This window comes from Terrapene carolina, unplaced genomic scaffold (assembly GCF_002925995.2).
Source record: "Terrapene carolina triunguis isolate 2854851 unplaced genomic scaffold, T_m_triunguis-2.0 Scaffold42, whole genome shotgun sequence".
NCBI classification, from domain to species: Eukaryota; Metazoa; Chordata; order Testudines; family Emydidae; genus Terrapene; species Terrapene triunguis.
Window position 1 is genome coordinate 69,611,244 of NW_020664393.1, and position 26,990 is coordinate 69,638,233.

The 26,990-nt window shown below is 47.2% G+C and overlaps 1 protein-coding gene across 1 annotated transcript in view; it reads left to right on the top strand.

Moving 5' to 3' along the window:
• Positions 1-26,990, top strand: part of EVA1A (eva-1 homolog A, regulator of programmed cell death) — a 307,412-nt gene that overhangs the window by 116,401 nt on the left and 164,021 nt on the right. The window contains exons 3-4 of the mRNA XM_026653233.1: positions 6,158-6,281; positions 21,602-21,754. Of these exons, the coding sequence (XP_026509018.1) occupies positions 6,158-6,281; positions 21,602-21,754 (277 nt within the window). The remainder of the gene's footprint in view (positions 1-6,157; positions 6,282-21,601; positions 21,755-26,990) is intronic.

The window sequence follows — 26,990 nt, forward strand, 5'->3', positions numbered from 1 at the left end:
TGGAAAATGTGTTGGTGCAGCTATGTGTAACTCCACTGACTTCAGTGGGCTTACACCCACTTACACCAGGACTGAATTTGGCCCAATAAACCCTGTATAACTATAGAATAAGATTCCAGGATTGTCACTTTGAAGCCTAGAACGTTGGCTGAATCAGTGTGAAGTGATGGAAACAGCTACAAGCATAGCTGAGAGCACTTTTTGTTCAGAATATCACAAGTTTGAATCGTCACTGGGATTCTCGGTCTGTTACCATGCAATTTTTAAGTTCTCAGCCATTTTCGGCTTTTTTACACTTTACTACGAATTACATCCATACAACAGCACAGGCTTTCACCTAGTATATATTTTAAGATACTGATGCACTGTGTAATACTCCTGTTAAATATTTATGCCTGTCTTCATGATGAATGCACATATCTCTAATTTAAGAATGCATCTAACTCTTGATTACTGTGTCTCAATGCCATACTACTTGAAACATCATTTAGTGTGGGCCTTCCCTGTTGTTTCACACGTGGCAGGAGTGATGCATGTTTTAGAGCAGTGGTTTTCAAACTGCGGGTTGTGACCCTGTACTGGGTTGCAGAACGTAAGGCACTGAGTTGCGGTGGCTCGGGCCAGCACAGCCGACCGGGCCGTTAAAAGTCCGGTCAGCGGTGCTGCCCGGCTAAGGCAGGCTAGTCCCTACCTGTTCGGACAGTGTGCTGCGCCCCGGAAGCGGCCAGCACTAAGTCTGGCTCCTAGGCGGGGGAGCCATAGGGCTCTGTGCGCTGCCCCTGCCCCGAGCACCAGCTCGGCATTCCGGGCCAATGGGAACTGGGGTGGGGGCGGTGCCTGCGGGCGAGAGCCATGTGGAGCGTCCTGCACGCCTCCGCCTAGGAGCCGGACCTGCTGCTGGCTGCTTCCGGGGCGCAGCACAGTCACGGTACCAGGACAGGCAGGAACCCTGCCTTAGCACCCCTGCTGCGCCGCTGACTGGGAGCAGCCCGAGGTAAGCCTGCGCCTCAACCCCCTGCCCCAGCCCTGAGCCCCCCCAACCCAAAGCCCTCTCCTGCACCCAAAACCCCTCATCCCCAGCCCCACCCCAGAGCCTGCATCCCCAGCCTGGAACCCTGACCCCCTCCCGCACCCCAACCCCCTGCCTCAGCCCAGAGCCCCCTCCAACATCCTGAACCCCTCATTCCTAGCCCCACCCTGCAGCCCTCACCCTCGCACTCAGACCCTCTGTCCCAGCCCTGAGCCTTCTCCCACACCCCAAACCGCTCATCCCCAGCTCCGTTGGGTCGCGGGCATCAACAGTTTTCTTGAACTGGTTGCCTGAAAAAAAGTTTGAAAACCATTGTTCTAGAGTCATCCTTGTGCCTCTCTGATGATGGATGTTATAAGTGGAGCAGCCCTGGGGTGAAATCCTGGCCCCATTGAAGTCAATGGGAGTTTTACCATTGACTTCAGTGGGGTCAGGATGTCTCCCTGGGTGTATTAGCTCTATTGACTGCAATGGAATTAAAACAGGAATAGGTTTGCTCCGAGGTGTTAAACTCAGTGGTGGCGTATGTAAAATGAATGATGCTCAAGGCAAGTAATTCTTGGTGAATATCACGAAGAGATAAAAAAGTGTGTATGTGTAGGGGGTGGGTTTTTAAAACACCTTCTTGCAGTGACCCAATTGAGTTTTTTTTTAAACTTTGATTTAATTTAATAAGGAACCCCTTCCTCCTCCACCCCCGTTAGAGAACACAATGAAGTTTATCAAGTGTGCAGCTTCTCAGTACCCGCTGGAAAGACCTGATTTTGATCTTGCAGCAGCTCTCACATTAAGAGCTGGGTCATTGGAGCGAGATTAATCAGAGGCATAAATCACAGCGGTCAGATTGGTGTTTGTTTTGCTTAAATTCACCTGGCTTTCTTTCCTTCTTATCTCCCCTAAATCTCCTGGCTTCTCAACTCAATCATGGAGCAGAAAATGGAATGGATTTAAACTGCCATGACTTCCCTTGTGGGCTCTGACTGTCAGCCCTGAGGCTTGATTTACCGCTGGAACCCCGTTATAAAATGGCACAAGACAATTAAGGAGTCTTTCCTCCCCGTCTGCGCCAGACAAGGATTCCGTCTCCTCCCCAGTTAGTGTGATTTTTATAATACAATGTGACTTTATTTTGTACTAGCTGAGGGGCCCACCAGACTATGATTATGTCAGAGTCATGGTTAATTCTGCATGTGAAGTCCTATTTCTATACATGTCCAGACTGTTCAAGGGTATTTTTCTCATTTTGTTGTTGCACCTTTCCACCTCCTCAGCAGTGATTTGTTATTCTCAGCTCACAGTGACTGGGAGCGAATCAAGCAGGAAGTAGAACGAGAGAATAAACAGAAAGCTTTCTTTGTTCAACATAATTTGTTGCCATCTGTGACTTTGCAAAGGAAATTGATGCTCAGTAGATTAGTAAACAATAAACAAATTGCCTCCCTGGTAAGAAAGTCCCATGACATGTCAGTTGTGTCAGCTGATCACCCACTGACTGATTTGAAAAGTCAGCACCACTTTTGAGACACTTATAACCTTTTTGTCTAGTACAGGGAAAATGCAGATGAGGATAGCAGGGGAAAGATTTTCAGTGGTACATGTGGAAAGACAAAATTTTTGTTAAGATCACATCCATCATACAGAATGCATCCAAGATATATTATAGAGTTCAAAGATAAATTCCAGTTAAAGAAAAGTTAATGTAAGAGCAGGTCTACATGTTTAAAAGTTTTTGCATTAAAATCAAGAATGGGTTTTTGTGGCATGATTTGGATTTCTCCCTTTTTTATTAAATGCTCCATTACTTTTATTGATAATTTTATTTAAAAGATTGCAATAATTATAAACATTTTTTATTTAGCAAAGCCCAGGTTTTAGACAGAAAATGTGAATAATGATTTTGATAACATTTTCAGCATTTTTTTTGCCAAAATGCCCATTTTAAACCACACAACATAAAAATAATTTCAAAATTTTGAATATTTTCATGAAATAATTTCTCCCTTTTTTGACCAGCTCTACTTAATGTTGAAGTTGCACAGTTAGATATTCAAAAAGTTTTCACATTCAACCTTAACTTTGCCCCTAGCATTCCAGTACAATCTTGCAATTGCATGGTTAATTTCTCCTATGTCCTTTGATACACCAGTATGTAGCATGCTCTAGTGCTGTGTACTACTCTGTATGCCAGACAAAGAGAACCAGGAAGTCATTTATGTGAAAAATATGCAGTAAGTGGTACATACTGGAGATTAGTGTATAACAAGGCAAAGGAATAATGAACATTTGTTGGCATGTAAAGACCACCTACGTTCATAGTTAGCTTAGCTTAGTGGTTAGTTGCCTCAGTCTCTGCACTGTGCCTAGGGAAAGCTGTGCGGGTACTCGTTACACATAGAAGGTGGGGTTTTCAAAAGTGTTCCATGTTAACTTAACTTAGTCCCACTGAAATCATTGGTAGTTTCCCATTGGTTTCAATGGGAGTAGTTAGGTCAATGCTGAGTGCTTTTGAAAATCCCACCTGGATTGTACAGAACATGGCTACTGACTAATGTGTGCATTTTGAACGTAGTGAAAAGAATATGCTGCGTGACCTAAACACAGAGTTTTCATACCTTAGTAAAATAACTTGCTATCCCCAAACTCTCCTAGGCACCTCTTCTTAATGCAGCCTATTTCCATTCAGCTCCCAGATTTTTCATCTGTAGATCTCTATATTGAAAAGATCACAAGTATGTTCTTTGTTCACTTTGCCCTCAAAAATGGCTGAAATGTCTTGGTTTAAACTTTAAAATAAATCAACAAACTTCAAGCAGAGACAAAGCCTGGCAAATGTCAGCCAGAAAGGTGAAAACTTCCGAAGTATCTGAACAACCAAAAATATTGGGGTTTAGAATGGAACCTGCTATGTAACCTAAACTGGAGCAGCCATTGCTGTGCCTGTTATAAATATGGGAGACGGAGAGATGAAGGGGTGTTGGCTAGGGAGGAAATATATTATTTTCAGCTGAGATTTGAAAATAGATGGACAATCACTGAGATAGTGAGAAAGTTGGTCTGAATGGTAGAAGCTGCAGAGAAGAAAGTGTTGGCATGGGAGGTACAGTGGTGGGATTATGGAAAGGGACAAAAAGCAGGTCCATGTGAGAGGAGGGAACAGAAGGAGGAGTGGAGAGAGGCTGGGAGAGTTTCTGAGACACAGTTTGCCAAAGTCGCCTTGTAAGTGAAAATTAATCAGGTTGGGAATGGAATTCATAGCTCTGTTAAGCAGGGACTTAACGATGCCAATGAATTATCTCACTCTGTGGTCTCAGTCAAAATGCTCTGACAGGTTCATGTGTGTCAGACAAACATTATGGTAATTTTAGAGCTTTAAGGGGCTCCACAGAAGTATGTAAATACCACCTAAGTCATCTAGCTGAACATAAAACTTAATTACTGCCCCACTTACTGCCCCCCCCCTTTCTGCTTTAAAGGATCATAGGGATAAAAATCATTAATCTTTCTTAATGAAGCCATTTTCTATCAGGAGACAGAATGTCTTTCCCCTGTGGATTTTAAGATGGAGTTTTATAAGGGGTGTTATGAATGGAGAAGTGTATGAAGGTAATTCAAAGAACATGAGAAATGGGAGAACCCATCAGGCTCCCAAGCCCTGCGTGAGTTTAGCTAAATTGAAACCACTGGAAGGGGGGAAAAGTGAGTCTCATTCAAAACTAAGTCGGCTGAGTAATACTCCTACCACCTCTTCTGCTAGTGATTAGAATGACAATTGCTGCACCTTTTCTGTAACTAACAAAAGAAGGCATTTAAAAGTATGCGGTCCAAATCCTGACCCCACGGTGAAATCAACGGTCAGATTGTCCATAGCTTCAGTCAGACTGGGATTTGGTCCTGTATATTTAATGATCTGGTACTCACTGTGGCAACGCCAATCCTCTCTCCTGAACTATCTGTCTCTCAGACCTTGTCCACACATAAAGTTACACCATTTTAACGAAAGATGTGTTTTTAAATCTCTTTAGTTAATTCAGTGTGAAACCCTCCATTTTTTTACCTGATTAAGCTAAATTGACAAAATCCATTCTTAAAGCAAACTCTAGCCAGGGCTTAACTAAACTGGTGTAAAAACAAACCTTAATTTAACACAGTGCAAGTTTGTGTGTAGATGAGATTTTTAAAAGCACTTAAGTGGCTTAGGAGTCCTATTTTTAAAAGTGACTGAGGAGCTCCTAGGTGCTAAAATTTTACACAAGGCCTCAATCTTTCCTAAAATTTCCAGTGTTGTGCTTGCTTCCCTCTCTTTCACACTCATTCACTTAAATCTCAGATGTCTGCATTATGATCTAATTTGGGCTGCTAACTAGCATTTCAGCCGTGCCATCCATTGGAATCCCCCACAGCCCCTGTGGTGCAGTGTTGCCATTCAGTCTGCTTTGTTTGCACTCAGTCGGCCAGGTCCTCAGCTGGTAGTTATCAGTGTCACTCCACTGAGGCAAATGAAGCTATGCCGAGTTAAGCTAGCTGGGGATCTGGCCCGTCATTGTGAGCTTTCTAAGGCACAAGCAGTACCACGATAATAAGTCTGAGTGAACAACTGATTTTAGGGGGGTCGTTTGCAAGAATTTGCATGGATATGGCATGAAAAATAATCTGAAATACAGATTTTCGATAGGGGGAAGATAATTGGATTCCCTTTTCTTATCCAACAAACACCCTGATCCATTCATTTCATTATCTGGTTGGCTTGTGCCTGGAACGCTGTTATGTGGGAACTTGGGTATGTAAAGTGGTTGTGGGGAATTTGTGGTTCTTTGTATTATAGTAGTGCCTAGAGCGCCTAACTGAGGTCAGGGCCCCATTGGGCCAAATACATTTTGGGGTTAATATTGTAGCATTAGGCTGAACTTGGCCAGTGTTGTTGGACTGCGTGTGCCCTGAACAAGGCTGGGAAGAGTCCCTGGAATTCCAGGGCACTGAGAATTGGCGGCCTCTTCAGTGCAAGCTGTTCAGTGAGGCCAAGATCACACTGCTGCTCTGAAGCCTCTCTCCATTCAGTGCACTCTGATAGGTACTAAAGTGCTTCTATTTTTCTGTTTGTTTTTTGTATGTGTGCCCTTGCCCGTGTAGAAAATGCTGGATGAGTGCCAGGACAGACGGAGCTGCCAGTTCCTTGTCAATAGCCGGCTGTTTGGTCTAGACCCGTGCCCTGGAACCGGCAAGTACCTCATCGTATGGTACAAGTGCAGGCCAAGTAAGTATCTCTCCAGTGAGTCTGGTTGCTTTTGTAAGATCAAAGTTATCCCTAGCTTAAGCCTTTGCAGTGAGGCTTCCTAGCATTCTCTTTTGTGGGGATTTTCACTACCTTCCGCCTTTATTTTCAGTGTAACATAAACCATCTGGGTACAGAAGAGCCCTCTCCCCTGCTCTCTCAAGGCAATCCTGCTAGACTTTTTCCTTCTCATTGGCAGTCTGCAGTAAGGATTGTATTTGCAGGTGCCAGAGAAAGCTCTTGCCAACATGCAGCTTATGCACGGCCCTGGTAACATTGTCTTCCTTGGGTGGACTGCTCCAGCTTTGTACTGCAGAGGTTTCCACTCTGCGCTGACTAGATGCCAGGCTGCACTTCAGAAGCCATTAGTACAACACAAATTGACAGTGTGACAACAATCCATGTGGCCCAAACTTTCAAACGTTGTGTGCCTAAAGTTAAGCACCCAAATAAATGGCCCGATGGGAACTGTGTCTGCCCAGCATCTCTGAAACAGGGACCACTTTTTTAGGTGCCTAACTCTAGGTACCCAAGTTTGAAAGTGTTGGCCTATAACTTATTTGGCCTATAACTTATTTTGTATAGCCCCTTTCATACAAACCGGATCCCAAACCTTTTTGGAGAGTTAAATAATACAGTTATGAAGTTATCACAGCCAACAATAGCAGAGGGGGAGAGGAAATTTAAAAAGGTCTGGGCAAGGGCGAAGATAGATCTGATATCAGAAGAGATTTTAAAATAAATGGTGAGCCGAGGAGAAGGCTCTTGCTGCAGAATCCTGAGTCTGACACTTGTTGAGTGGGGGGAGCTGGCAAGATCTGTCAGGAATTAAATGAAAAGTGGGTAATGAAATATCGCTACCATCTGTTAGTTGTGGTCTTCGAGCAGGTGAATGGAAGGTCCATCTTTGTATGAGAATTTTCTCTGTATAAAATAGAAGTGATTAGCACGTTGTTCTGACAAGTTTCTGTTGTTCTGCATCAGCTGTGTTGTCTTGCCCTGTGTATAATATGCTGAAAAGGAATGTCATGAAAAGGTCTTAGGATTTGTATGCAGGTTCTGGTGAGGACTGTAGACTGCTGAAATTTTGAAGGTGTCATAGAAGCTCATCTCTACATGAATATTTATGGCTTGAAATGTTCCCCTGTTCACAGGTATGACAGGAAATGGCTTGTGTGTGTGAGCTGAATATCTGAAGTGTGGGGGCAAAGGGGAATTTTCCTGAAAGACAGCAGAGCTTTGCTAGATTGCTTGAGTTTATTTCCCCCAAGACATTTTCCATGCAGCTATAATTTTGCAGGGTGAACCAGGGTCACCTGATACATTTTATTGTTTCTCAGTCAATGAGCAAACTCTTCCTGGGAATCTGGTCGGTTCGTAATACCATTTATAATGCATTGACCATTAGGCTTGCACATTGAATGGCAGCAGCATTTTGAGCTCTCCACAGAAGCTTCAAGACCAGGGGTCTCAAACTCAAATCACCAGGAGGGCCACATGAGGACTTGTACGTTGGCCCGAGGGCTGCATCACCCGCCTCCCGCTGTCCCCGGCCCTGCCCCCCCACTCCACCCCCACCCCTGCCTGCGGGGTGCAGCAGGGGCCTCAGGGCAGGGGGTTGGGGTGCAGGAGGGGTGCAGGGTGCGGCAATGGGCTCAGAGCAGGGGGTTGGGGTGCAGGAGGGAGTGCGGGGTGTGGCAGGGAGTTGGGGTGCAGGGTGCAGGAGGGGTTCAGGTTCCGACCCGGCGCCGGTTACCTGGAGCGGCTCCAGGGTGGCAGGGGGGCGCATCGGGGCCAGGGTAGGCTCCCTGCCGGCCCCGGCCCCGTGCCGCTTCGCTCTGGGAAGAGGCGGGCACCACATCCCTGCAGCCCCAGGGGGAGGGGGAGCGGAGAGCTCCCTGCGCTGCTCTTGCCTACGGGCACCTCCCCTGAAGCTCCCATTGGCTGCGGTTCCCCGTTCCCGGCCAATGGGAGCTTCAGGGGAGGTAACCACAGGCCACAGCAGCTCATGGAGCTCTCTGCTCCCCCTCTCCCCGGGGCCGCAGGGATGCGATGTCCGCGGCTTCCCGGAGCAGCGCGGGGCCCTCAACACCATGGGGTTGGCAAATCCGCAGGCTGGATCCAAAGCCCTGAGGGGCCGGATCCGGCGGGGGGGGGGGGGATGCGGCGTGCTGGGGAGGAGATGGGGGGCAGCGGGTTGCTTGGCAGGTCGCAGGGAAGAACCCCGCGGGCCGCGTGTTTGAGACCCCTGTTCAAGACTATCTGCAGAGTAATGAAATAGCAGGGGTGTCACAAGAGCTAGTGCTCGTATATGTTGATTCGTAGTCTTGGTTTTAATTTGCACTGCTTTAAGGGCAAAATAAGGTGAGATATGATCTTCTCATGAGCTCAGTTAGTGAATGGCAGATATACCACAAGGAGAACAGATATATCACAAGGGAATCATCAAAGTAGCTAAAATAACACCAGACCAAGGAGAACAGGTCTGGTGTTATTTTAGCTACTTTGATGATTCCCGCGGGCATTAAAAAGCCAAAAGATGTAAATACAAATATTGTAATATTCTAGGGGAACCCAAATATGCAGCCCTAATAAGTAGTGAGATCGTATGATTCAGTCCTGGAAGCTGTGGTCCAGCGAGGTGGCGGGCATCTCTGGGGAGGACTGAGCCCCCTCATCTCTTGTCATTGATCACCAGAAAGTATTCACCACAGGAAGCATAAAGGCCCCAGAGAAGTGTGCTAACTGGTACGTGATCTGTTATACATTTATCAAAAGCCACAAACAGCGTTTCAATCCCCACAACTACTGCCTACAAATACTTGGATACAGTCTGCCCAGCGCATACTTTGTAGTGTTTAGAAGGCAGATCTGAAGCATCAGACAGGAAGGTGTGAGCTTTCCTGCGCTGAGGGCCATGCTGGAGACCTGCCAGGAGCCCCAGGATTGCCCGAAATAGGCACAGGTATTTGTACTGAATTTTTTAAAAAAATAAAAACCTAGGTAACCTACAGGTGAGTGTGTGTTACAAGGTCCACTCTAGAGGCTATAACTTGTTACAGCCCATAGCTATCGCTGCTTGGTTCTTTAGCTCCGGCTGTAGTAGATTCTACTTCTAGCTGTGGAGGTCTCTGGTTCAATCTCTGGTGTGGGGGGCTGCACAACTTGTAATAATGGCTTTTATTTGTATCTTTATTAATGAACGAACAGCTTGTTTGAATTCCCCCTCCCCACAACATAGCTGCCATTGAGCACCTTTGCCGTTACCTTGCAGTTACTGGGTGTTGGGGGTCGTTGGCTGCGGGTTTCCCTAGGGCCAGACTTATCGCCCCCGTGGTGTTAACGCAAGGTGCAATGGAGTGCTGCTCTCATGTTCCTTGCAAGTGAGTTTCAATCCTGCTTTGCTTTGTCAACCAGGTGGCTGCATGTTGGTATTGTTTTCTTTCCCTTGAGCACCATTCAAAAAGATACAGGGATGGAATGTGGAGCAACATGCCTGCCAGACTGTGGGGTTGGGGGAGACCTGGCCATCCAGCCAAGACAGGGGGAGATTAAAAACCTCTCTTGCCCCTGCATCATGAGCCTGTCTTGGATTCCAATGCTGCTTTCCTAGGGAGACAGGAAGGGGTGCCAGAGAGCTGGCGCTGGCAAGTTACTGAACCTCCCCTCTTGAAAAAGAAGAAACTAAAAAGAAATAGTCTAGCTTTGCTCTTCTTCAACCACTAGTTGTGAGGCGCAATGTAGGAATCATGGCATGACGTTCTTTGGCCTGTATTATGCAGGAGGTGAGACTAGATGATCAGAATGGTCCTTTCCGGCCTTAAACTCTCTGAGTCTATGACACAGAGGGCATGTATCTAAATACACACGTCTCAGGTATGTACATAGCTCTGTCCCTAAATGACAGCTGCACAGTAAGTCCTGTATAGTGGCAAGAGTCTAGACTGTAGCTAGATGGTGTGTGTGTATATATAGATATTTCTGGGGTATGGAAGTGCTGGGGAGATCAGAAACGGTGAATAAAATGCTCCGCTCATTCTAATCTATTGCAGCTTGCTAATGACTGTAAGTTACTGCTGCTGTGTGTTCTCCCTCCAGTACCTAATACACATCTGCCCACATCACCACTGGGGAGATTTTCAAAAGCACCTTAGGGGTTCAGGAGCACAAATCCCTTTAAAAGTCAAAGACTTGTGCTCCTAAATCCCTTTGGTGTCTTTGCAAATCTCACCTGTTACTGGCAGCCTCAGCACAGAGGCTTAGAGGTGGGTCCCCCCCCAGGTCAGGATTGGGATGTGTTGAGGGGGGCTGTGTGGGGAAGCTAGTGCTGCTGCGGCCTAGGCAGTCGCTGTTCTACGAAGGTCTGATCCGAAGTCCACGGAAATCCATTGACTTCAGTGGGCTTTGGGTCAGGTCCTGAATGCATGGAGGATTTCAGTTTGCATGGCACTTTTCACGAACGTTAAAATAATATCTTACACAGAGTATAATTATTTCTCACCAGAGTGCAGGTAACACACTGATTTTGTTTAGAACCAAGATGTGTAATTACCCCGTAATCTGAAGAAACATAATTAGAGGGAATTGGCACAGTATTTAATTGGCCTCATACACATGCCTTCTAACTGAAATCCTGATTCACCAATATTATTAAAACAATTGTCGGGTGTGTTTATTCCCCTCCAATCTGGGAGACATAATGCTGTGTAGGATCTTGTATTGCTGTACACCAGAAAATACTCGTTCTGTGTGCCATAAATATGACTCTCTGGAGGGGGGATGGCATAATCTAGTGCTTGCAGTCAGAGGCTAGGAGCAGGACTCCTGGGTTCTATTCCTGCATTGGCCTATGAGACCTTGGGCAAGTCATTTAACCTCCAAGTGCCTCAGCAAAATGAGGATACTAATGCCTACCTACATTTGTGGGGCATTTTGTGCTTCTTCAGAGGAAATGTGCTGTATAAAGTGAGTTATTTCTTAATTACTATTCTGAGAGGAGAGAAGAGAGATTTCCGGCGCACTTGACAACTTGGCTCCTGCCTACATGACCTCCGATTCCCCAGTCCTGCCATGAGTGCAAGGGACTGGACTAGATGACCTTTCAAGGTCCCTTCCAGTTCTATGATTCTATGCTCTGCCAATCTTCTTGCCTTGCTGCAGTTCTTGACTCCTTCTCCCCCTCCTGACCTCATGCCTTCTTTGCCCCTCTCTTCTGGAAACAGTTCCCCTTTCCTCCTTCGAAACACTTCTAAAGCACAACCTGTTCCTCGTGGTAAGCCAGCAGCAATGTTCTCTTGCCACTCTTTCTCTCTGCCTCATTGTATTGTAACTGCTGTGCCTTAAGATTGCAGGCTCTTTGGGGCAGGGTATCTTGTTTTTTATTCGGTGTTTTTATCTGTTGTAAAATGCTACATGAAGTTATCACATGGTATAAAGGATTGTTGGAGACTGATCTGTACCAAACCCCTTCTACTGAACATTCCTGGGATCCAAACTTTGCTGCTGACCCCTTTAACTGTGATGAGCCAGACCAGAATGTGGGCAAGTTTGGATGTGGGTTGTGATCGAGACTGGAACACTGTAGCTCAAACCCTACTGTAGCTCTTAAACAGCTGCCATGTTCCATCCCAGAAGTGGTTGCACTGCAGTGGTGGGTGCTGTGATCCTTGTGTCTTTGCCTCCTTTACTCATTATGTACATGTTATTATTTCATGTAATGTTTGCAAAGCACTGTGTGATTCTTGGATGAAAGGTGCTAAAGAAGTGCAAAGGACCATCCCTATGTAATTCCTGCTGTAGGAGGGGACAGCCTTCAACGAATTTCAAGAGACCCCAACTTTCCCCTGGGAAACAGTCGTCTCTACATCCCATGTAAACAGGTCCACCGACAGCAATTCCGGGCCCCAGGGCAGAACAGTCAATGCCCCCCCGCACTCCCCCCCCCAAGCCGCACCCGCAAGGACGTGGTCTGCCTGACATTTGGGCGGTGATGCGCCTGTGCTGGCTAGTGCCCAGTGAGCTGCCCGTTGTGCTGCTGAGCGCGCTCTTCCGGCACGGCTGGAGCTTCCACATGCCCACCCAGTAGCGTTGCCAACTGTCTAATCGCGCAAACCCAAAGACCCTTGCCCCGCCTCTTCTCTGAGGCCCTGCCCCTGTCCCGCCCCTTCTCCAAGGCCCTCTCCCCTCTCCCTCCGTCACTCACTCTCCCCCACCCTCACTCACTTTCACCAGGTTGAGGAAGGGTGTGGGTTGTGGGAAGGGGTAGGGGCGCAGGCTCTGAGAGGGAGTTTGGGTGCAGGAGGAGGTGTGGGGTGTGGGCTCTGGGAGGGAGCTTGAGTGCGGGAGGGGATGTGGGATGCAGGCTCTGGGAGGGAGTTTGGGTGCGGGAGGGGGTATGGGCTCTGGGAGGGAGCTTGGGTGCGGGAGGGGTGCAGGGTGAAGGCTCTGGGAGGGAACTTGGGTGCGGGAGGGGTGCAGGGTGCAGGCTCTGGGAGGGAGTTTGGGTGTGGGGGGGGTGAGGGCTCTGGGAGGGAGCTTGGGTGTGGGAGGGGGTGTGGGGTGCAGGCTCTGGGAGGGAGCTTGGGTGCGGGAGGGGTGCAGGATGCAGGCTCTGGGAGGGAGTTTGGGTGCAGGAAGGGTGCAGGTTCTGGGAAGGAGTTTGGGTGTGTGGGGGGGTGAGGTGTTGGGATCTGGGAAGGAGTTTCGGTGCGGGAGGGGGTGAGGGCTCTGGGAGGGAACTTGGGTGGGGGACGGGGGTGTGGGCTCTGGGAGGGAGTTTCAGTGCAGGGCAGGGTGAGGTGTCGGACTCGGGGACGGAGTTTGGGTGCGGGATCTAGGCTGGAGCAGGGGCTGGGGTGCATGAAGGGGTCAGGGGGTCGACACTTACCTTGGGTGGCTCCTGAATTCCAGAAGCGACCAGCAGACCCCTCTGGCAGCGCAGTGGCTCCTAGGCAGGGAGCCCAGGGGGTCCCTGCATGCCCTGCCCACAGGTACCATCCCCACATCTCCCACTGGCTGCAGTTCCCGACCAGTGGGAGCTGTGGAGTTGGCGCTCGGGCCGGGGCAGCGCACGGAGACACCCCCCCAGGGGCTTCAGGGATGGTGCTGGCCACTTCCAGGAGAGGCGCGGGGCAACAAGCAAGGGTGGGAAGGAAATCTTTTCAATTGCCCGGACCCCTTGGCAATTTCCCCCTTTGCCCCCCCCCCGTTGGCAGGCCTGTCCATAAAACATGGCAATAGATTTTGGGGGAACCTCCTCATGGCATGCATTGAATGTACCATCACCCATTCAGTTCCCTTAGGACCTGATCCTGAACCTTTGAAGCCATTGACAGGTTTCAGAGTAGCAGCTGTGTCAGTCTGTATCCGCAAAAAGAACAGGAGTACTTGTGGCACCTTAGAGACTAACACATTTATTTGAGCATAAGCTTTCGTGGGCTATGCATCCGAAGAAGTGGGCTGTAGCCCATGAAAGCTTATGCTCAAATAAATGTGTTAGTCTCTAAGGTGCCACAAGTACTCCTGTTCTTTTTGAAGCCATTGAGAGCTTTGTCACTGACTTCAGTGTGCTCAGGATCATGCCTTTACAAGTTAAGTCCTCCGAGCTCAGGACTCTGCCTGAAAATCCTAGTTAAATTACACCCATCCTTACGACTTACATGATTGTAAGTTGACATGATTTGCTGCACGCTATGCACAAGAAGAGGGAAGAACGTTGGAAATAATAGTTTCTTTTGGAGCTATAGAAATCCCAGGCTCCTTTAACACTAGTGATTGATTTTAGTGCTGGGATAGATTGGTAATTCAGTAGCTATCAACCCTGTCAGAAAAGCATTAGTCTCCCTCGGGAGACAGTTTTATTGGTGGCAGGAGAAGTTCACTGTATTGTTCGCTGCATTGCTCTTTGGTGGCTCATGCCTTATAAGAAGCCGGGCGGACTGTGGGCTGTTAGAGTGGCACATTCTCCTGGCCTTGCTATTGAGGGTGTAAAAAAGGCCCTGAACTCATCAGCTCATTCTTGCTTATCTGTATTATTTCAAAACTGTTTCGATTTGGTAGGGAGTGGAAATTTATAAGGGTAATAAACCTCAGGCCGCAAGCGCCGGGGTGATGAAAAGGCGTAAATAAAGGAACGTTATAAATGTCAGAGAGCAGATCAGGGAGCCTGGGATCAGACTGAGCCTTATAAATGAAACTTTAATACTTGCAGTTAATTCTGATTAAGCCACCGATGCGCAGACATTTTCAGATGCTGTCAAATAGCCCCATCCCTGAAACACACTAATCACTCGACTGTCAGGAGCAGGATTAAGAGAAATGCATGATTTCACTGTCAGTGAATGCAGAAATTATTGTCAGTCAGTGCATGCACTGTGTATGGGAGAGGGTCACAGAAACCCCATCTGACCCGAGTGACAGTGAAAAATAAAGGGCCTGATTTTCCTCTCGCCTTTGCCAGTGGAATCCTATTGATTTCAAAGCAGTTTCTCCTGACTAACTCTGGTACGAAGGAGAATCCAGCACCCAAATGGGGGGCTCAGGTCAGTTCCCATTTATGTGAATACAAGGACTCCCATTGTCTTGAAGGGGAGTTGGATCAGGACCCTGGTACCCAGAGGTAAACAGCTTTAAAGGCAAATTCTGCATTCTTTTGCAGTTCCCCTGCTCAATTCTGACTTGAGTTGTGTAAATCATAAAGCTGTGAGTTCTCAGCCAGTCGTCCCCTGGTGTTTGTGTTCTATGGGTTCCATTGGGAGGGGTGGTGGTGGTAAAGAATCCTTTTTTCACCCATCAGGTTTTTTTTTTAGGACTTTGATGAATAACAGTACATGAAGACAACTCGTTCTCTCCAAGCTGCTCTTTACAGAGGCAGATGGGTAAATAGTATTTCCCGAAGCAGTTGGGAGGTCACAACCTTTGGCCTCAGGTACAATAGACTTAAAATAATTGGCAGATCCTTAGGCATTGTGTATAACTGTCATAACTTTATGCACTGAAGATTGAGATTGCATTGTGGCAGACATTTCAATGGTGACAAACGACTTTGATTGTTGTGGGGAGGTGAGGGGGAAAGTTTATTAATACAATTAGTCAAAGTGACATAGGAACTCCCGCTGACTCGGAGAGGAATAGGAATTTTTTCACGATGATTAACCAGAACAAACATGTAGAGAAACCAGTGTCAAAGTATTTTAGAATGAAAAGTAAAAACAACTCCCCCCGCCTCACTCATAAAGCAGTATCAAACTGTGTTAGGGAAGCCAAGTAGCAGCTGTAAATGGTACTCCAGTGGCAAAGAGTTCATGATACCCTGAAAACACACATTTAAGAGTAACCAAAAGAGAAGGCACACATCCCATTAAATACATCCTTGTTATCTAGATCTCACCTCTGCAAGCCTTTACTCATGTGAGGGTGAGGATCTGCAGAATTGAGCCATGGTCTGGAGCAGGCACATGGCCTCATCCGGCAGTACGCAGGGCAGAGAAGTGAATAATAGGGCACTTCACGTGGGAGTGAGAGAACTATTCGAGGATGATAGCGATAGAGCAATCAATCTGAATGGATGTCTTTTGGAATGAATGAAGAGTGAATTGGAAAAGTGTTGGGATACAGGTTTGGCACTGGAAAGCTCCAATGGTTAAAATCATGAGTCATGTCCCAAAAATCATGAGATTTGTTTAAAAATAATGAGATTTTTTTAAAAGGGTTTTTTATTTTGTGTGTGTGTGTTTTAATTTGCCTTCTGGTTTTTGAACGTTTTAAGAGTGCAGGTGGTTTGAGTTTTCAAGCTTTTTCTCTGCAAACATGAGGGTTAGAAACTTGCTTTCATATTTTAGAGGAAAGCGGAGATTCTCGTCTAAATCATATGCATCTAGGAGCTAGGGCTTTATGAAACACCAAATATTGTGAGACTCATGCTGAAATGGTGAGTGTTGGCAACCATGTTTGTTCCAACTCTAGATTTTGCCACAAGAATCCATTAAAGGAAATGATGTGTAAAATTGTCCAGGGAGTCCTGTTTAAAATGGATTTTCTAAAATGTTAAAGAGTGGATTAAAAAGTAGACTTTTATGAGGTAATAATTAGCATACTGTAACAGGGTGCTCCCTATGCCCCGCTGGGTTCAGCCTCCTGGCCCTGCTCCCCAGTGAGTCAGGACCACTGCAAGCTGGTGCAACACCCATGCTCTTTATTCCTGTGTCCGGTCCCCACCACCAAGCTCCAACTATTTACAGCTTAGGCCTAGCACAGGCCTTAGTGGCAATAGGGTAGCTAGCTCCTTCTGAGCTTATTCTCCCCTCCTGGTCTACAACCTCCTCTCAGGCTCACTTCCTCCCAGGCGTTTAGCCCCTGTTAACGAGGCTGGCAGGTGTGGCCAGTTTCCAGGCCAGTCCTAGCTAGTGGCCCAATCCCAACCCATTTCCTCTGATTAGGGCTTCCCCTGCAGTGCTCTGCCACACATACACACAGGATTTATAAAATTAAAAGTACTGGGCCCAATTTTCCCCTGACTTATGCCCTAGGCAACCCCAGTGACTACAGAATAAATCGGAACTGGATTAGGTTGATTAACTACTACTAATTCCTTCTCCTAACATCTGTGTGAGCAGGGTAAGTATGGTTACATATTTTTCAGATGGGGAAACTAAAGGACAGAGTTCAGTTTACACAAACAAGTTTTATACCAGTTTATTTAAAGTGGAGTTACTCCTGATGTACATCAGTGTATGAGAGGAAAAAAATAGGGCCAATGAAGAGTTGGAATTGGAATTTAGTTGTCCCCGGCTCCAAGTGTTAAATGTAGACCTCCTCTCACAATAGAGTGTCTACATTTCAATACCCTTCTCTTTCACCCTTTAGATCACCCTATAGCTTTGTTTCTCTGACAGTAAAGTCCAACCCAGCACATCTGAGCCTGGCTTTGAAAATGAAAGGTAACAGTTAATTTGCAACACTGCCAGCCTTTTCAAAGCAGAATATAAAAAGACAACTGCTTTAGTCTAATGAAAGTGACAAGCGGGAAAGTCTCCTTTTAAATGCTGCAAATTGGCTGGGTGCATCACAGGGATAATTTAAAAGGAATCCGACAGGGTCATCTGTAAAGAACAATCTTTCCACTTGTCAGAAGAGTTTCAAACCTCCAGAAATTATCGGTGGATGAGTTTGCAGGATGCCTTTTGAAACTGGCAACATTTTTGCTCTATAAGTAAATATATTGTCTTATTAGATGTAATGTTAAGACTTTTAGGGAATAGCTACACTGCAGTTAAAAACCCACTGCTGGCCCGTGTCAGCTGATTTAGGCTTGTGGAATTCGGGTTCAGGGGCTGTTTAGTTGCGATGTAGATGTTTGGGCTCAGGCTGGAGCCTGGGCTGTAGGACCCGGAGAGGTGGGAGGGTCGCAGAGCTCAGGCTGCAGTCTGAGCCTGAACGTCTACATCACAATTAAACAGCCCCTTAGCCCAAGCCCTGCAAGCTCGAGTCAGGTGGCATGGGTCAGCCACGGGCAGGGTAGACCTACAGTCAGATGACTTTCTGAATAGATAACTACTTACAGCCAGGCATCAGGTTAGCACACGTTAGTTTTTAAAACTCCACTCAGTGCAGTTAAAAAAAAAAAATTGAATCAAAAAAATTTCTGAATTTTTCATTGTGTATTTCAGTGTTTGTGAAATGTGCTGGCTTATTAACAATCTAGGGTGGTGGGTGGAGCCCACCAGAACAACAAAACCTCTTAGACCTAGACCTCTACATTTAACTGATTATGGAATGAAAAACAGGGAAGTAAGTGCAGGTCACAGGCTCAAAACAAGGGATCCAGTGGGGGACATGCAGCAGAGAACCCTGGACAATGTCCACTGCCTCAAGAAGGAGTCCAGGGAGTCAGTTGATGCCTCCCAGAGGAACTATTACTGGATGTGTGCTGGCCTATTAAATCCTGAATTGATGGGCAGAGTCCACCAAGCAACTGAAGGCCCCACCCCTCAGATAAGGGAGGGGCTACAGGACTGAAGCAGGGGGGAGGGATAGCTCAGTGGTTTGAGTGTTGGCCTGCTAAACCCAGGGTTGTGAGTTCAATCCTTGAGTGGGCCACTTGGGGATCTGGGGCAAAATCAGTACTTGGTCCTGCTAGTGAAAGCAGGGGGCTGGACTCGATGACCTTTCAAGGTCCCTTCCAGTTCTAGGAGATGGGATATCTCCCTTAATTAATTAAGACTTAGCTGAGTATGGAGGAAAACAAATGAATAGACTGAAATGGGGTGAAGATCCTAGGTACAAAATGAGGGAACCCAAAGCACTGAGCAGAATACCGTGGACAATGTCCACAGCTCTATGAAGGAGTTCAAAGAATTGATGGATGCAGCCCAGACAAACTCAGGTCAGCATGTATCAGGGTGATTTATACCTATCTTGTAGAACTGGAAGTGACCCTGAAAGGTCATCAAGTCCAGCCCCCGGCCTTCACTAGCAGGACCAAGTACTGATTTTGCCCCAGATCCCTAAGTGGCCCCCTCAAGGATTGAATTCACAACCCTGGGTTTAGCAGGCCAATGCTCAAACCACTGAGCTATCCCTCCCCTCATTTGAATTTGATTTGAATTCTAGGAGGCAGTGGGTGGAGCCCACCACACTAATGGACCTCCCCCTCAGGTGCAGGAGGGAACACAGGACCCAGAGAACAAGTCATTAGTTGGAACAAAAAAATGCTAAAACACGAATGGAAGCACAGGTCAAAGATTTAAAAGAAGGGTTGCAGAGAACTCAGGACAGTACCCAAGCGGGGAGACCATGCAACTTGAAGCTACATCAGTGGGGCCTCCCCTGAGCACTGATTGGAGGAACACCAAGACTTCAAATTGGTGAGGACTTCCTATTTAAACACAAAGAGAGGCCCATAGAAAGATGCGAAGAGAACTAAATAAATGTGCAGCTTGTTTAAATGACACTGTGAGGCTGGCAGGGGTGATGATGTGGAAGTAACAGGAAGTAGTAGAAAGGTATAAACTACGAAGTAGGGAGAGTTTATTCTGTAGGGTGGGATGAGGTGGAATGAAATTGAGCAAAGGAAAATTTAGGCTGAAGAGAAGTCGCCAAAGAGTGAAAGCAATTAAAATCTGGAGTAGCATCTTGCAAGTAGTCTTATTAATTCAGTCCTTTGAAACTGGACAAGACAGTGTTCTTGAGAATCTTCTGTAGGAAATAATCCTGCAGTGGCAAGGAGATGGGAAAGGTCACCTACTAAATCTTTTCCATTCCTACCTTCTCTGTGTCTGTGATCTGAATGCTTTATAACTTTGGGATGAATATGGATTTCTGATACCATGTCTTCTCAGCTCTTTGAACTGTAAAATAGGCTCAGCAAATATACACCCCAAAGATTGCTCCCAACACTCTCCCATATGGTCATTTGTTTTTTTTTAAACAATAATGTTACATACGTTTTTCAAGTAAGTCATTTTTAAAAATAGTTGCATGCTAAATACACCTCTGGAATTAAGACCCATCCATCACACACTGTAAGTGCTTCTATTTGAGAGCTTTCAGCACTGAGATTTTTCTGAGATTGAGACCATTAATGTTAACTTTTGATCTTCCCAATCACAATCACTCATAAAATTGTTATTGGCCATATGTAGAAATGTCCACGTTCCATTGATCCCTTCTGAGTAATTTGCTACAGTACAATGAATTAACATCCATGTACACATTGTCTAATTACAGGAAATCTTGTTGGTTACTCTACAATTTGCAAGGGCCAATTTTTCCGTTAGAAATGTTTATTGCTACTTTTCTGCAATTGTTCAATCTATGTTACAATCACCTTGTATAAAGATCTTTGAACTGTGTCTAGAAAAGCCTGCAGCTGTTTCCTCCCCCTTCCCAGTCTCTCTCTCTCTAGTTATATTTGATCCAATATCTCTGAAAACACACCAGCAATAAAGGGTATATTATCCTTAGCAAATATCTTAATCATTGCAAATCTCAGTTGCCCCTACAAATGACTGCACTGGGGATTAGAGTCAAGTAAACCATTTGCTGAATATCACTGCCACCTTTCCTCTGCCATTTAAGCACATTTAATTTTTCAGGCGGAAACATGAAACCCACCAGTACGAATGCTTGCATTTAGACTGAGTCGTACACATACTGTAACAGTTTGAGTAGGTTTAGGGCCAGATTGTGACTGGCCCCTGAGCAGGTGCATGAGAGAGAGAAAACATAAGGCACATTCATCCCCATCCACCCATGCAGCCTGTGCTAGTCTAGTCCTTTCCTATATTTATATGAAGCCATTGTGGACACTTCCTGGTGGTGTGACCTTTGGCATGTCACCTCTCCATGCCTCTGTTTCCCCCCCTCTCCCCATGCCTATTTAGACTATAGGCTCCTCAGGACAGGGACTGTTGCTTACTAAGCGTTTGTAGAGTGCCTAACAGGATGGAGGCCTGGTCTAAGTTGTGGCCGCTGTGTGCTCCAGTCATACAGATGATAATATAATAAAGAGAAGTTCAGGACACATGGTCTCCTGTGACTGAACTTCCCTAGTCTCTTTTTGATGCGTGCAAAGTCAGGGTTTGTTCCGCCAGCATCAGCTTTGCAAGAGCAGGACGACGTCCTGTGACGTCCGGCTGTCTGTTTGAAATCAGATTTGAGAGCAACTTTGTGTATCTGTTTGTCTGATAGGCAAGAGCAACTCCCAGCATAAAACAAGCTTAGCACAGCTCTTAGTGACTCACTAGGGGAAGGCTCCTGTTCAGCGCCAGCGGAGCTGCTGTTGCCTGCGGACCACAGTGCGCCCAGTTCACATTCCAGCTGCGTTAATGGGCGGGACATACATGTGGGGGTTGACAGATGGCCTTGTGGTTAAGGAACAGGAGACCTGGCTTCTTTCCATGTCCCTGCCACAGGCTTTCTGCCTGGTCACAGACAAGCCATTTAACCTCTGTGAATCAATTTCCTTATCTGGCAAACGGGAATTCTGCTCACCTCTCACAGGTGTGACGAGGCTATATTAATTAATGTTTGTAAAAGCTTTGATAATTCCTGGTGGAAGGGGCTATACTAAATGCAAATTATCATCTTCATTATCATAGCAAATATGGTCACTGGGTGGGGATCCTTCTGATCTCTAAGTCCATGTCAATCTCTGGGCACCAACCAGCAGACCCCACTGAATCTACCAACGTATGCTTGAGGGGGAAGGAATCTCTTCACGGTTGGCTTACTTTTTTTCCCTGCTCGCTGTCTGCACATTGCTGTGGATCAGCTGACTAACGAGACGTTCTGTTTCTTTCCAGACGAGTACAAGAGTAAAGTGGCCTGTGAAGACGACAAGCTGAGACTGAGCTGTAAGAAAAACATGGTCATAGCCATTTACTCCGCTATTTTTGGAAGAACTCAAGGAGGCAGCCTGGAATGCCCCTACCAGAATTTAGGGATGCCTACGATAGGTAAGAAGAGCACTGGGCTGTGCACAGGGTGCAGTGCTCCATGCTGGTGATTGGTCATTTCATTAGTATTAGTGTGACCTTGCTGGCCTTGCTCATTGTTAGGAAAAGTGAGAGAATTGCCTAGTGGGGTTAGCTCCAGGTTTGTAAACCCACCTCATCTCCACCACTGGCTAGAATGCTGCCCCCCCCACTAGCACTTCTCCACCAGGTTCATGTCACTCTCCTCTTTCCTCTGTCATCCTGTTTGGTGCCCTTTGATTTGCATTGGCAATGACACTAACTGCCCTGGCAGAAATAGGCCACAGTTGAGCATGGATTTCTATGCAAACATGCCAGGTTTCTTTAAAAAAAAAAAAATGTGGCCCCATAACTACGGCCTGATTGTGCCAACTTCATTCATGCTGGTAAGTGCGAACTCATGTGACTAGACCCACTGATTTCCTTCTGCTCTACAACGGAGGTCAAGTATATCCTGGAATATGTTGAGCTTTCAGGAGAATCTCAGGGGTAGGGAATAGAGCTGGTCAGAAAATGAGGGGTTTTTTTTTTTACATGATGAAAAATTTTGGTATTTTTCACCCCCCCCCCAAAAAAGAGAGAAAATCAAAATATTTTGGTTCAGAAATGCTGCTGTGCAGCCTCATGAGTAGAGCCCTGTGTAAATTATGATTTTTTTAAAAGAAAATTTGCAACTGTAAATGGCAAAGTATTGATTTTTATGGTGTTGATATGGAATGAATTTTACAAGTAAATTAAGTCAATTTCAAGGATGGGATGAACTTTACAAGTGTAACCCTTCTGCCAGGCCAAGTGATAGCAGCAAGGGCCGGGTTCAGTACATAGGGGTCCCTTCCCAACAGCGTGACACAGAACCAGCTCGAGCCCCCACCCAGTGACCTGGGAAAATCTTACACACACCCCTGGGCGCCTCGAAGAGGCAATACTTCCCCTCTCGCAAGCACAGAGCCTCGGTGTAGCAGAAAAATGTTTAATAACAAGCGGTAAGCGACATAGCATTAAATTGGGAAAACACCACAACTAGAGGTCATAGACCAAACCATGAGCGAAGACCCACCCCAGCAAATTGGGCTGTGTCCTTTCCCGTTGGTTCTTGAAACCCGCAACCAAAGTCCCAAAAGTCCAACAACCCCAAAGTCTCTCGGGTCCAGCAACCCAAGAATCACCAAAGTCCCAAAAGTCCAACAACCCCCCAAAGTCTCTGTCCCTGGTCAGTGCAGCCCCAGAGTTCAGGGGGGAGGGGCGCAGGGTGTTAAGGGGCACCTTACGTGATCCGAGACCAACCGGCCGCCTCTCCGTGGGGTTCCGCCGCAGCCTTCACCACGAGCCGCTCCACTCCACCTGCTGTCCCGTGAGCCGCTCCTGCCGTCCCACGAACTGCTCTGCTCTGCTCCGCTCACCGACCTGTGAGCCGCCCGGCTCCACTCCGCTCCGACCGTCCCCGCAAGGCTCCGCTCTGCCAGCTGCTCCGCTCCGCTCACCGACCTGTGAGCCGCTCAGCTCCGCTCTGCTCTGCTCCAACCGTCCCCGCGAGGCTCCACTCGGCTAGCGGCTCCTCCAGCCGTCCCCGCAAACTGCTCCGCCAGCCGCTTAGCAATTCAGGCTCCCCCACTAGTTAACACAGCCTCAGTGATCTCAGCTCTTAGTAACTTTAGCTCTTTTGTGATTTCAGCTCATAGTGATTTCAGCTCATAGTAGGGGAGCCCCAGTGCTGGTGCACTAGTGGCCCAAAGTGAACTCAGCTCAGCAGCCTGTAACTAGACTCCTAAGGGAATCAAAGTTAGCTCTGACATTCAACAGTGGAGAGAGGAGGAGGTGCAATTGGTGTTTCAGGCTCACGCAGGGGCCCCACACCACCAGGTACCAATACCTGCCCCCAACCTCTCTCAATTCACTGGGTTTTGTAACCCATGCCCCTTGACAAGCAAATGCTACTTAGGTAATGGTGACGGATTCACTCAGTCCTTCTGTCATACAACAGTTCCACTGGCCTTGATTCACAGAATCAGGGTAACAAAACTTTATTCTTCCTGCCCCAATAACAGAGAAACTGGGGATCCCACACCAGCCAAAGTAACCACTTTTGGTTGCTGTGGGCTCATGCTAGGCGTGTGGGTGTGCCTATGCAAACGAGATCCGCCCCTGGAGTTCTTTTCCACACTCGCCATAATTCACCACCAGATGTCAGGGTAGAGCTCATCCTGACTCTGCTTACACAAGTAACGTTTAGTCAATTTTGACTAATGTTATATATAAAATTCATGCTGTCTTAAAACTGACTAGGTAAAGTAATTTGTTGTAGACATTTTCCTTTAAAAATAGTTAAAAGATTACAGTTTGGGGGCATTTTCTTGATTTCTGTGCTCTCTGTGAAATTGTGATTTACACAGGATCCTACTCGCGAGAGCTATAGTTTGAATACCTCATTCTCCCACTCTCTTCTGTAGGCATGGCTCCCTGGTCAGACTATCTCCTCTCTTGGTGAGAGGAGGCCATGCATCATGACAATCACATGGCTACAGTGCATCATGGACTATGTAGTATGGCTGAGGAGCCTGGCCAACAGAGGAAAATGGGAGAATGAGGCACCTGAACTACAACTCCTTAGAGGCAGCGCAGTGGCATTTGAGAATGAAAAACCATTTTAGTTTTTGGCCTAAAAATATTTTGGCTTTTGGGCATGTAGGTTATCAATGAAAAATCATTTTTTTGTTTGGAAAAGCTGATATCTTTTTGCAAAAACATCCCCATGTTTAGTTGAAAACCTAAATTTCTGTCAAAAACAGTTGTGACAGAAAATTTTTTGACCAGCCAGGACTAGGAAGGTAGTTGGGATGGAGAAGAGGGAGGGTGATTAGTAGGTGACTGGTGTGTTGGAGGTCATAGAGGAGGGGAGATTTGGGCACCATCATTAATGAGCTCTAATGACACAAGGTGGGAAGCTATCAGGGACTTTTCTTGGGGAGGGATGTAATGGGAGGCATTGCAGAGTCCTTTTGGGGACAGAGTTATGCTAGCATGGTGTCAAGACACTGCCAGAAGAAACAAATTGTGGATGTCGAGCTCACCAGGGAGGGACCCATATCCTCCATAATGGAGGTCAACTTCTTGGAGCCCTTCGGTATGTTTGTCATGCTCTCTATCCTGCATATAAAAGGGAGCCAGTGGAGAGAGCTTGGGAGTCCTAAATGCAGGGTGCTTGGCTTAGACCAGGACATGATGGTCTAAATAATGCTTTGTCCTGCAGGGGATCTCTCAGTCCTACGATTCTATGAGTCACACCGAATTTTGGTTTGCACTATGAATAGCTTTTTTTCAGGATTGTCCCAGGCTTGTTCTTTACTGGCTTTTTAACACAACGTGAACTGTATTCTAGCTCAAGGAGGTTCCTAACATCCATAACTTGGCAAGCTGAATCATGTTAGAAGCCAGTTGGTTGGAGTTATGCTTAAAGAGAGTTGAGATGTGGTTCCCAATTCAGTTTGAACCCCAGTGTAGACCAATCGCAAATACAAGTGTGTGTGCGTATGTTATATATATTTTATCTATGTATATGTGTATGTCTGTGTATCATTTAGGTATGTCTGAGACAAGAACCGATCTGAACGCTTTAGGTTCAGTGAGGCTTCATTAGCCAAGCTATCATGCTGCTATGGTGCAGATTTTTGTCAAGTTTAGCAGACTAAATATTTGAGTCTACTTATTGAGTGTCTCATTCAATATTCTCTTCCCTTCATCATGCCCTGAACCATGTATACACTGCAGATGAGTGTATTAGGAACAGATGTCACAAACTGCCTGTAGCTAAGACTAGCTGGAGTTTATATTTAAAGTTGTTGTTTTTTTTTATAAAGAAGAAAGTTAAAATGGGGGGGGGGAATCCTCAAAGAAAGCTGTTAAATTGCATCATGTTACGGTCGATTTATGGTGCCTTTAAGTAGCTTCTTTTCTGCCAGGCAATCTACAGTTGCATACGTTCCTATGCTAAACATCCATAAATTTAAAAAACACACAAAAACCATCTGTTCTCTAGCCAATGTGAAATGAATTTGATGCTCTTGGTCTAGTAGGGTTGCCAGGCATCTGGTTTTCAACCAGAATGCCTGGTTGAAAAGGGACCCTGACAGTTCCGATCAGCACTGCTGACCGGGCTGTTAAAAGTCCGGTCAGCAGTGCAGTGGGGCTAAGGCAGGCTCCCTGCCTGCCCTGGCTCCACGCAGCTCCCAGAAGTGGCTGGCATGTCCCTTTGGCCCCTAGGCGTAGGGGCCAGGTAGACTCCACGTGCTGCCCCCGCCCCGAGCGCTGGCTCCGCATCTCCCATTGGCCATGGTTCCTGGCCAATGGGAGCTGCGGGGGTGGCGCCTGTGGGCGTGGGCAGCGCACACCATGCAGAGCCCCCTGGCTGCACCTCTGCCTAGGGTCTGGACATGCTGGCTGCTTCTGGGACCAGCACGGAGCCAGGGCAGGCAGGGAGCCTGCCTTAGCCACTCTGCGCCGCCGACTGGGAGCAGCCTGAGGTAAGCGCCGCCTGCTAGAGCCCACACCCCAAACCCCCTTCCGCAGGTCAGAACCCCCTCCCGCACCTTAACTCCTTCCCAGACCCCGCAGCCCCACCTCAAAGCCCCTGCCCCAGGTCAGAAACCCCTCCCGCACCCTAACTCCTTCCCAGACCCCGCATCCCAATGCCCTGACCTAGCCCTGAGCCCCCTCCTTCACCCAAACGCCTTCCTGGAGCCCGCACCCTGAACCCCCACCCTCATCCCAACCCCCTGTCCCAGAGCCCACACCCCCAGCTGGAGCCTGTCCCCCCTCCTGCTCCCCAACCCCCTGCCTGAGCCCGCTCCCGTGCTCCAAGCGCCTTGGCTCCAGTCCGGAGTCCTCTCGTGCACCTCAGAGCCCACACCCCCAGACGGAGCCCTCACCCCCTCCCGTAACCCAACCCCCTGCCCCAGCCCAGTGAAAGTGAGTGAGGGTGGGGGAGAGCAAGCAACAGAGGAAGGGGGACTGGAGTGAGTGGGAACGGGGCCTCAGAGAAGAGGTGGGGTGGGGGCGGAGCAAGGGTGTTAGGTTTTGTACAATTAGATAGTTGGCAACCCTATGGTCTAGTTCCTAGAGGATAAGTGTCTACATCACAAACACTCGCACCGCAACTACCATTCCTAGCCAGCACTCTCAGCAGAGAGGCAATGGATAGACTAGCGTATAGAATTAGCCTCTG